The following is an 11,461-nucleotide window of genomic DNA, read 5'->3' on the forward strand; positions in this document are numbered from 1 at the left end:
TAAAAGAGATCTGAAAATTTGCACTGTTAATGGTATCCTCCTAATGATAGCCGTATGGTAGTTATACAATAACAAAATGGTCATATAGGCAAAATGGGTTGAGACTGTGGACGTTTGGCTTTTCTATGAAATTGTGGGAAAAGTAAACATTTTTAGAGCAGAAGACCAGGGTGAAAAAGATGCATCTGATTCTAGAGATTAATATTCTGAAAGAATTTTGAGTCCAGGTCAATCTGGTGAGGAGAAATAAGCCTAATTCATGAATTTTTACAAATTTGGGTTTATGGGTAGTTGGGGTTATTGGTAACCATACCTGAAAATTTCAAGAGTTTTCAATTTACGGTATAGGCTGCAGTATGACTTTTACAGAATTTGACGGGAAAAAAAAACGTTACATAAACAATAGGGGACCAAGCAGCTTCGCTGCTCGGACCCCTAATCAGTCATAGCAAAATGTAAGTATAACAGCAGACAATGAAGACTCATGCATCGTGTTTAGATATGTTTTTTAATCCATTGCACAGCCACACCATCAGCCATGTCAAGCCATGTCCCCACACATGCTCTCTAGCTGTTCAGATAAAACTTTGATACTCTTTTAAAAAGATGGCACCATCATGTAGAAAGGGAAAATGAATAGGGGGAGGGAAACAGGATTGCTTACAAGGCAACTTCACACACCCCGAAAAAGAAAAACGAAATGTTGCCCTGTTGAATATGGTTCTTCTTTACACTATAAGGATATAATAAACTCTGTCTCTGAAAACATGAGCTAATGTTTGAAGAATGCTACGCTGACACTGTTGCATAGTTTAAAAACGTGGTGTGTGTGTGTGTGTGAACAAAAGAAGGGGGTGTGGGGGGCAAAATGTTATGTAGAACAGTAGATGATAAAGAAAGAAAGGCTCTTTGTTCACCAGGCAAAACCCCTGGAAGGAGAACATGACTGAAAGGTAATACTTCAATGTGATTGTGTTTTCTCTCGCCAGTAAAAAAACAAACGTCGATCTTGGAGTTGCGTGTTCCAGCGAATGCAGTGGTGTGCAAATGTCGAACTGTACACACAGTATTCCCTCGCAGTGCCAAATACAAATGCCCATCACTCACATCACCACAAACACATAAGTCAATTGATTATTTAAACACCGTCTAAAAATTGTATATCTTTTTTTTTTCTTTTTAGCAGCCGTCAACGTCCCTGGTGGAGCTCTCGGACTAACTCTTGTTGTATCACGTCGACAATAAGACAATAAAAGGTGCTGTAGGTAAGACTTGGACAAGGATTGCATTCCCACACCTACGGGGGAGCTATGCTTACGTTGTGTTTGCGATTGTGATGGAGGCCAAGGTGGATTCATCAAATCAATCAGATCGAAATGGTCTCATAAAGAGGCAGGCGCAGTCAGTCAGACAGCTAAAAGCTGATGGGTGGCAAGGTCCTTCCTAATAAAACACACTGAAATAATAGATCTTACCTACAGCACCTTAAAGAGGTCGGATCGGTTCAAATTGGACCATGGCCTTGACGTCAGGACGTGACAACACGTCATCAGTGTCGATGATGAACGCCGTGTTGACCGTTTGCATTTCGTGATTTTAGTTATAAATAAATCCTGTGGAATATGGCCAATCGGTGACCACCTCAGGATGTAGGATCTGGCTCATTGGATCACTGTCCAAAACTCTGAAATTGAAATCATGACGTAGTCGTACAGAAAGTAAAAGTGTGTACAAGCGATGCTGTTGAGAAGGAATAACAAAATCTCTCTGTGTAGACGATAATAGAAACCAGATATCTTTACATAAAAATACTGTCATTTTCTGTTATAAAGTCATTAAAGCTCAGATCCACAATCGTGAAAAGCTCTACCTATGAACTCTTGTTAAAACATTTTTTTCTTCTTCATTCCACAACATAGATTTATTTAGTTTCTTTAAAAAGTTTCCTCTTTTCATTCAAAAGACCAGTCAAAGACCACATAGCACTCTTTCCGCAGTGGTCCAATCAACTGATGCAATCTCTGCCAGCAAACAAAATTAAATCCCCAAAAATTGGTTTCAAAAAAGTCTTCCGAGATACCTTGCAAAAAAAACAAGAAGGTGTAGAGAGCCCACGAGAAATTCTTACAATCCAAACTTTGAAAATGAAGCGAAAAACAAAATACACTATATTTTAAATTCCCTCCGGTCGCACTTTGCATCCTCCCTCTACGCAGCAACAGTGATCTTGTCTTCCGTCACGTCGGCTCCTCCCTGCTTCCCCTTCCACATCGCTCTCTCTTTTTGCGCTCTTTAAAAAAATGAAATGGTTCGTTCATAATCCACTGGTGTGGACAGTGTCAGGTTAATCCAACCAAGTAGTCCGGCTTCACCCCCCCCGCCCTGGCCAGTCCGAGGCAGGCAGGCAGACAGGGGCGTGTCCTTTTGTATCATAATCAATAGTATATAGATTTATTTCTTTTTGAAAATAGAACCGTTTCCATGGACCGCCCCCTCCCAACCATGCTCGGCCCACCCATTTCCTTCGCCTCTCCTCCCTGTCAGTAGTGTCTATAAGCCCTCCCCCCTGGTCCTCAGTCGTGCGGTCGGGTCACAGAGCCACGGTGGCCGGGGTCACCGGAACTCGTAGATGGCCGCGCTGTGTTCCGCGACGTGGGTGAGGTTCAGGGACTGGTACCTGTGTGGCCGGAAGAAGCAAAGCGCTTGTATGAGCATAACACTGGACACATTCATGACACTACATCACCCCGTTAGAAACACAGTATACATTGACCCAGACCAGAAGAGGGACATCTTCCCCCTGCTTTCACAAAACGTGCGTTTGTGTATCATTGTTTACATTACCACTTCCTGCCTATTATTTACCCCTTCAATCTGCTTCGTCGGTTTGTATATAAAAGCCCAGTGCTTAAACCTACACTACGTTCATTTGCTACCACTAAAAAGTGAAACTAGTTTTAGGAATAAAACTCCCCCACCCACAAGTCAATACATCCAGGGAATTCTTCTCTATAACTCCCCCCCCCGCCCCCACACACACACACACACACCGTGGAATAACAACAGTGATTGTTGGCCGACTTCAGGCCAGTTCTGATGGGCAGCTTTTGGCTCTCTGAGGACAGGCCCAAATATTTGACTGCACAATTTGTCTCGCAGACTCTTTATGACTTCTTATCTACTGTTACAACTACGTGCACTTTGACCTACTCCATGCACCACACAGGTGATCTCCTGGGCTATAATTTTTTTACAACCTTCACCATACTGACTATATTGGACAAATTGGATGCAGGTTTAAAGGAAGAATAATAATTATCCTACATTGCCAGGGACATCCACGTGTTCCTCATTACACATCCTGCCAGCCCCTGAGTTGAACCCTGGTTATTGACTCCATCGCTGACCCCTTAAAGCTGTAAACCTCTCTATTCCTGGCTCACCTCATCCTGACAGGAAAGAGGGGGAGGGCTTCAGGAAGGCCACGGAGAAGAAAGTAGCCCCCTCATTCATTTTTTATGTTAAGATGAACTAAGTAATGCTATAATCAAAGTAAAACAATGCCTGCTTTATGAATGTATTATATAATCACATTAGGTGGTATAGTTGTAAATTGTTTGAATATATGCTTGTTTATTGTTTGAGTATAATTTATTGTCATTGTGACCCATATATGTAGTATAGGGATTGGTTTTCTTTGACTATACGTGGCTGCTTTACTCAAGATTGTGTTTGTCACACATGTAATCAGACAAGTTCAATCTCATATTTTCTAGGCCCAATGCATAGGGTGTTGTGACAGGTCAGTACATGTAGGAGGGATCCACACATTTTGGAAACGTAACATGAAGCCTGATTTCAAGACAGGAGTTATTTGCAAACCAACTCAGGTTTTGTTGTTACTTGTTTACGAGCGATAATAAAGTCTTTTATCTTTATTATCACTCGTAACATAGTCAGCAACACTGGGAAAAGACAGAATGTCTGCTTGCTTTCACTGACTGCGATACAGCCCAAAGCCATTGCCCAAACCATGCAGCCATCACCCTTTGGCAAAGACTGGCTAATAATTAGGAATGAAAGAGGTTTCGATGCCAGTATTATCAACCACATGGGCGACCTTGCATGAAAGGTCCCTCAGCAAAGCAGCTTGCAGGGTGACAAGGTGAAGAGAGTGAACCTCCTGCATTCTTTGACCCACATGTAAACATTTGCCCTTCTCTTAGTCAGTCAGTCAGTCAGTCAGTCTGTCAGTCAGTCAGCCACCTCAGTGCCTGTGTGTTTACCATTCAGAGCTCCGGTGGTAGTAGAAACCCTCGATGGTTGCCGTTGACTTCTGGAAGCAGATGTAGTAGAAGCCGGCAAAGGAAGCCCCGCTGATGTCTTTGATGGTGTGGTCGGGCACCAAGAACTGCTCCTGGGGGTGGATGGAGAGGGTGTACCATTCAGTCCGATCAGCAGAGTAACCTAGACCCCTAGCTGCATCTGTATTCACCATTACAGATACAGGAAGCGAAGGTGCGGGTATAATGGGCGGCTAAGGGGAGTTTGAGATCAACCCTTAATCTGCTCTACCTCAAGGAAAGCTGTGGTTTTCCTTCATATCAGTCTATGCTCGGTTGGTGAAACCTACATATTAAGTCAGGCATCCAAATCAGACTTCCTACGGACACAGTGAAATCTATTCAAATTTGGACAGGGAAATAACTTGAATGCGTTTTGAATACAGATCCGTAGAAGAAACCCTGGTTGAAAAGGTGGACGCTCACCTTCCACCTCATGAAGATGTAGTCCGAATTCTTCAGCTCCTCGTAGTCAAACTCATCCGAGTTGAAGGTCTTGGCGTACTGGTAGAAGGCTTGGAACTTGCCCTGGATTTTTCAGATCAAAACGAATACGGTGAGACAGATCCGACGTGGAAGGACAAAATTCAGTATATATTGGCAGCAATGAATCAACTAATCCAAGAAGTGGAGTCTAACCCAATGCTTTCGATCCACGTCTTCATCTGCATCCCATTTCCGGGTCAGAAATGGCCTCTTCCTGCTGATAATTTCTCCAGCGAAGAATGTGGTCAAGGTTGGGTATTCCTAAACAACAACCACATAGTGGACATACTATAATTACATTTAAGTTCCAGTCAACACTATATATAAATATATATATAAATAAATAAATAAATAAATCACGGCATACAGACAAGGTTCATCTTGAATAGGATCGTGGTGCTTTCCTCACCTCTGTCAGACCCTTAATCTTCAAGTAGCCACACAGGAAGGAATCCTCCATAGTAACATGCTTTTTTGGGGCAATATGAAAAAAGTCAAATTATTAATGTTGCGAGCTAAATATTATTTTTGGCTCAAATACAAACCTTGAGTAGGGGCCCCCTGCCCCCACTCAAAACCTGTCGTACACTATCATGTCCATAATATTCTTCAGGGGACTAGGCATACAGTGCGTGGCTGATTCATTCGTTGTAGCACGATTTGTACCAGAAACAACACATGCGATCAGACCTGGTCATATATTGTATTCAACCAAATCAACTGATATCTGAACAACAACCGCAAGCTCAATGAAATACAACCATTAGGCACTGCCAGCTGTCAATCACTCCCGACAGTTTGACAACTCAGCGATTGCTTCTAGTCAGCTGACAGTCCGCCAGATCAAATATATGTTGGTAATCTCACCTGCAAAACAACTTCTACATCATAAGAGTTTCCTTTACTCTTCTGGTGGCCTCGAAACCTAGACCCGCTGTAGAGGAGCGAAGTAACAACGCCGGGCTGACGTGTGTTGATCGGCGGCGGTGGGATAAGCGAGGCCGAGGATGCGAAGGCCACGGCCGGGGAGTTGCTGAGGTATCTGGCAGGAACAGGCATGGTTTTCCAATCACGGGCTTCACACTGACCGTGGTCAGTGGCCGTCCGGGCGCTATGCTGAAATAGAGTGTGTTGTTATCCCAGATTAAGTGGTTCACCAACATTCAAAAATCCCCCAGCCGTTTTTTAATGTTGTTGGTATCAATTTCCCAGAAAAGTAAGAGGACTTCGACGCGCCGCCATAGACAGCAGCATCCGCCCCTCTCATTAGTTGACACATGTCACATGTCTTGAAACCAAAGCTCATTGGCTACTATTGCGGAAGGCGTTGTGGTTTGTGTTGTCGTGTAGTTTTTTGTTGCCAAAGGTTCGTTATGTGTGTCGAGAGGAAAAACTACGATTCCCAACATAATAAGGATTTAACTCCCAAATTGTGCGAAGAAGGAAGGTCAAACGCATGGCGTTCATGCCATTATACAGGACGTTGAGTTTGTGACACGAATCTAGCAAAAAAAGCAATAAGCAGCACATAACATTAGGCTTTTCTGTAAATTCTTCACTTGCCGAGACATTATGGATATTATGACATCACCGGAAGAAGCTCATCATTTGTAGGTGGTCTCATTTGTCGCATCGGTTCTTCTAAGGTCCTTTTCTTTACACTTGACTAAAACAACATTGACTGCAGTGATGTTAAGGAGCATTGTTAGACTTCAATGTCAGCTGGGTAGTTCCCGAGCCCTTCTCAAATATTGTTCAAGAGATCCTGCCTCTAATTTCTCAATACAAAGCAATGCATACTCCAGTGCTATGACGGGTAAGAATATGTCTCATGTTTGCAACTTACTCTTGAATAAATGGTTGCCATTGCTTTGACAGCGATAGAGACGTTTTCATTTGTTTGTTCTTGTCCACAGAAAGGAGGAAATTCTACAAAGATGTCAGCATAGCCCAAGGCGAAGGTTTGGACTCAGTCAATCAAATCAAACATGTTTCTTGACTTGTTGGTTGTCATTGTGATGATATACGTTTCATTTATCCAGGTGGCGTGTATGAGGTTCATCTGGACAGAAGGAAGTTAAAAACACCTGGAGGGAAGCTGTTCACCGTCCCCAACGAAGCTCTAGCCGTCGCAGTGGCAACGGAGTGGGATGCTCAGGAGGAAACTCTTAAGTATTACTCCATGCATTTGGTAAGCCTACTGACACTGGAGTAGGCATACGTCACTGCCAGAATGCTAATGGCAAGATTAAATTAATGATGTTTTTTAATAAAAAAGTATGTTTTACCTTTTAGACCACTCTTTGCAACACAGCCATCGACAATCCCACACATCGAGACAAGCAGCAAATGATCACTGCTTCTCTCAAATTTGTGGAGACTGATACTGTCTGGTAAGGTACTTACTTGCGCCTTCAACTTTTCAGTGAGCTGTTGAAATGATTAAGAACTAAAACTTGCTTGGTAAACAAGGTAACTTAACCAAGTTGGTTGTGTATTTGTAATCAGCACACATTTTACAAATGAAAAGCATGCATGTGACAAAAATATAAAATATTGTTTAGCATTCCACTCATTGTAAGACTTGCATCATAAGTGTGCGTGACTTTGACAAGTAAATAATACTAGAAATTGCTGTTTCCATAAAGTTACAGAATAGACGATCCTCCAGCCTTGGTTGAGCTGCAGAAGAATGAATGGGATCCTGTTCTGCACTGGATTGAGAACAGGTTTGCTTCCGCCTACTTGTAAGGTCTCCGCCCATGCACAAGTCATGTTAGTCAGTGCTGCTAATCCGTAAGGCATATATTTGCATTGATTTCCTCAAAGGTGTCATGTTGAATCAGTCATGAGTCATCTTAAAGATCCCATGTCATGTCAATTTCACTTTCTGAGGTTTTCTAACATTAATATATGTTCCCCTAGCCTACCTATGCTCCCCCAGTAGCTAGAAATTGTTTTGTGTGTAAAACGAGCACTAGGCATTTTGCTCCCCCTTTGAAAAAACAAAGCTCAGTTGCCGTTTTGGAATTTTCCCCATATGTCATTATAAGGGGAGATGCCACCTCCCCTTTCTCTGCCTTGCCAGCCCAGAGAATTTGGCCCGCCAATGAGCTACGACCGTTCGAGCGCCGTGTGTGCGTGTGTGTGATTACACACACACTGTAACGCAAGTGTCGTACACTTCTTTGTTATTTGGATAACCGTTCAGCTGTCGGTGTTATGGAGCATAACACGTCGGTTCTTTGACGTCTCTGGTATTTCCACAATGAGAATGTAGTTGGGGTTATCTCAGCCATCATTGAGCCCTGTTGCCCGCCGGCCGCTGCCGCGAGGCACCACCACAAGGCACCACCGCAAAGCACTACCGCCCGGCAGTGGGCAGCGGGCAGCGCGTGGTTCAGTCTACTTCAGATTGATGTGGAAGTGGAAGAAGCAGAGACGTCGGAGAACCCGACACAGTCGTTTGTGATTCATAATATCGTCTGGAGGCGCGCACAGCTTTTGGCCGTGATAATATGTATGATTTGATATTATTTCGATATAGAGCTCCAGGACTGTAACGCAAGTGTTGTAGTCTTCTTTGTTATTTGGATAACCGTTCTGCTGTTGGTGTTATGGCGCATAACACGTTGGACTCTCGTCTCTGGTATTTCCACAACGAGACTCGTAGTGGGGGTTATCTCAGCCATGGTTTAGAAGGAATTGGGGGAAAGGAACTTTGGCTTTGACTCCCTGAAGTACATGCACCAAGACATGGAGGAGAAAGGTTTGTTGCCCGCGATTGTCTCCCGCTTGAGCCCCGCTTCCTGCTGCCCGCTGCCGAGGGACCACCGCCTCGGCGCTGCCTGCTGCAGGAGGCGGTGGTGCCTATGCGCTGCCCGCTGCCGAGGTGGTGGTCCCTCGGCATTGAGGTCTGGCGGGAGACAATCGCGGTCAACAATCCCTTTCTCCTCCATGTCGTGGTTCAGTCTACTTCAGATTGATGTGGACGTGGAAGAACCAGAGTCACCGGAGAACCCGACGCAGTCGTTTGTGATTCATAATATCGTCTGGAGGCGCACACAGCTTTTGGCCGTGATAATATATATCATATGATATAGATATCTATGTATAATATGATATTATTTAGATATAGAGCCCCAGGACTCCCGCCGGTGCACCCGGAGTGTTCTAGAAAATGTATAGAACACGGCCAAAGGCTGTGTGCGCCTCGCCATTGTGGTACATCCACTGTAAACAGAGCGCAGCCCCACCCTTCTCCTTGACCCGCCTCTCTTCTCCTTATTTGCATTAAAGCTACTGACACCGAAACGGCGCGTTTGGGGAAAGCTCAATGTAGGACTGGCTCGTAGTGGCTGTAATTCTGCACAACGGCTGAATTTTGGGAACGTCTTCAAATACTGTGTTAAGGGCCCATTATTATCTATATTAAAGCATCCATAAAGTAGCATGCCATGGGACCTTTAAAATCAGTGGAAACTTCCTGAGGATCGATTCAGTTTGATATGACCTCTGTTTGTTTGGCAGGTACAATGTGCAGATCGGTTCTTCCTACAATATACTGGGTCCGGAGATCCCAGCGGCCACCATAGACACGTTCCGGCAGCATCTCAACTCCTACAACTTCTGGTCCCTCACAGGTAAACTCACATTTTATAGTCATCATACTATTATCTGTACATTTATTCCTGATGGCTGAGTCGTGGTTTGGTATTGGGGTTACTTAAATGGACCCTGGGTTTTGCAGATAAGTTGACAACTACCATATTCTCAACGGAATGATACCTAGGCTGTAAGTGTTTACTATAATCCAAATTGCCAACTTTGCACGTGATGTTGCTGGAAGTGAGTGAAATCCTCTAGAAACCGTAACCCTGCACATTTGAACATGCAATGCAAGTTATTATTGCTCAACCTGCATAACGATGCATTCACTCACACCGCCAACAAACTATACACAGACTTAAGAGCTAGCGACCATTTATTTCCATGGTGAATGTGCAGAGCCACGACAAACTATAAAACTGGTGAGCCACTTAAGGGTGACGGAAAGTTGAACAGATTTTCAGTGACGTAGTTCAGCTACTACCGTTCTGATTAGTGGGTGTGGAATCCACCCCACATGGAAATTTTTCTCTGCTTTTCTAATAATTCAGTTAGCACAGGCGCAACTCATCGTGGGAGAGGGTTTTCCATTAGTTTAGCATTTGTATCTGGCTGTGTACTCAGCTATAATAATAGAAAAACGATTTCACAGTTCATCCTCTTTGAGGTTAAATTGCAATATCGGGCTTAACAAGCCCAACCACTGTATATGTTTGTATAGACCAATGGCTAAACAAACGTGGATGTATGGGTCTGGTTTCTTCTTTGGTCCCACAATACTGTTGGTCTACTTATTGCAGGTAAAATAAACAAATTTTAGCTTCTATCATGATTGGCACTTATGCACTCGGAAACATGGGTTCTTCTGTCCAGGGCTGGAGTTCGTCATCACCCAGCTGAAGTCTGTGGTGCTCTCCCTGGCATTGATTGACAGGCATCTGACGGTGGAGGAGGCCGTCCTTCTGTCCAGACTCGAGGAGGAGTACCAGGTAGGAGAAAAAAGAGGGATTCATTTGAATGTATTCTACTGGTTCCAGTCAAGATTCAAGAGTTGTATTTGTCACATGCTAGTAGTGCAATTAAAGGTACGTGATTTAGATAAATGCAAAGCAGTAATAAATATATAGCACTAGTATGCTTTTGTAGCATGTAAACAGTATAATGAATGAAGAGGTGCATACAATGTGCAATGTCTGTCAGGTACCGGTAGTGTTCAGAGAGAGAGAGACATAACATAACATTACATAACATAACATAACTGTCAATGACATGCATACAAATTCACTGTAATTTGCTTTAGAACCAGGTTGTCTGCTTTAATGAATCCAGATCAATAAGGGGATTCTGCCGGTCTTCTCTACAGATTGAGCGATGGGGCAGTGTCGAGTGGTGTCACGACTACGACATGTACGAGCTCCGGGCGCGGACGGCGGCCGGGGCACTTTTCGTTCAGCTCTCGTCGGAAATGTCCAGTGTCAAACGCAAACTGATGCAGGACTGCTGATGACTTTTTTGCATCAAGGCAGCAAAACTTCCAATTTACACTGCAATGCTTTATGGTTGTGTTTTTTTCCCCCGGTGTAGCTAACATCTAGTCTGTTATTCTCATCCGTAACTTATTCTGAAGAGAGGTTTTGAACCCAACGCTATTACCCTGAATATATTCTCTGCAGCATTCTTTAACAGTGTTACATTCAGCAGCTGTCAACCATCTTCGTTAACAATTGTGTAGAAGGACTGAATTACTACCGTATGTATGCAAGTCAGGTGAGCTAGGTATTGCTATTGATAATTATTTTCTATCGTAGTTATTTTCAAAACTCATTTTCTCATTGTCTACTCAAATTCATTTTTTTTTCTTTTACAAAAAGATTTGATTGATGCCATATTGGAAAAGTCGTTCTTTATCAAATGTATCATTCTTAATTACTTGTACAAATCTACCATCCTTTATGTATGAATACAAACTTCTCCACAAATTCGTCGATTTGTGCTTGCGTCGTTGTTTTCAATGTTGTTCATCA

The 11,461-nt window shown here is 43.4% G+C and overlaps 2 protein-coding genes across 2 annotated transcripts; one reads left to right on the plus strand and one right to left on the minus strand.

The window, feature by feature from the left end:
- Positions 1-524: 524 nt before the first annotated feature.
- Positions 525-6,076, minus strand: LOC307090098 (glucose-induced degradation protein 4 homolog). The gene is made up of 6 exons (XM_079756642.1): positions 5,697-6,076; positions 5,239-5,298; positions 4,983-5,090; positions 4,770-4,871; positions 4,287-4,417; positions 525-2,677 (listed from the first exon to the last, which is right to left on the minus strand). The coding sequence occupies exons 1-6, from the start codon at positions 5,886-5,888 to the stop codon at positions 2,614-2,616; spliced, it is 657 nt and encodes a 218-aa protein (XP_079612768.1). The 5' UTR covers positions 5,889-6,076; the 3' UTR covers positions 525-2,613.
- A 213-nt stretch (positions 6,077-6,289) lies between these two features.
- On the plus strand, positions 6,290-11,419 carry atpaf2 (ATP synthase mitochondrial F1 complex assembly factor 2). Its single transcript, XM_079756466.1, has 8 exons — positions 6,290-6,645; positions 6,746-6,790; positions 6,872-7,020; positions 7,125-7,222; positions 7,478-7,558; positions 9,360-9,472; positions 10,311-10,426; positions 10,801-11,419. The coding sequence occupies exons 1-8, from the start codon at positions 6,519-6,521 to the stop codon at positions 10,939-10,941; spliced, it is 870 nt and encodes a 289-aa protein (XP_079612592.1). The 5' UTR covers positions 6,290-6,518; the 3' UTR covers positions 10,942-11,419.
- The last annotated feature ends 42 nt before the right edge of the window (positions 11,420-11,461 follow it).

The sequence above is a fragment of the Pollachius pollachius genome (genome assembly GCF_949987615.1).
Source record: "Pollachius pollachius genome assembly, chromosome: 19".
NCBI classification, from domain to species: domain Eukaryota; kingdom Metazoa; phylum Chordata; class Actinopteri; order Gadiformes; family Gadidae; genus Pollachius; species Pollachius pollachius.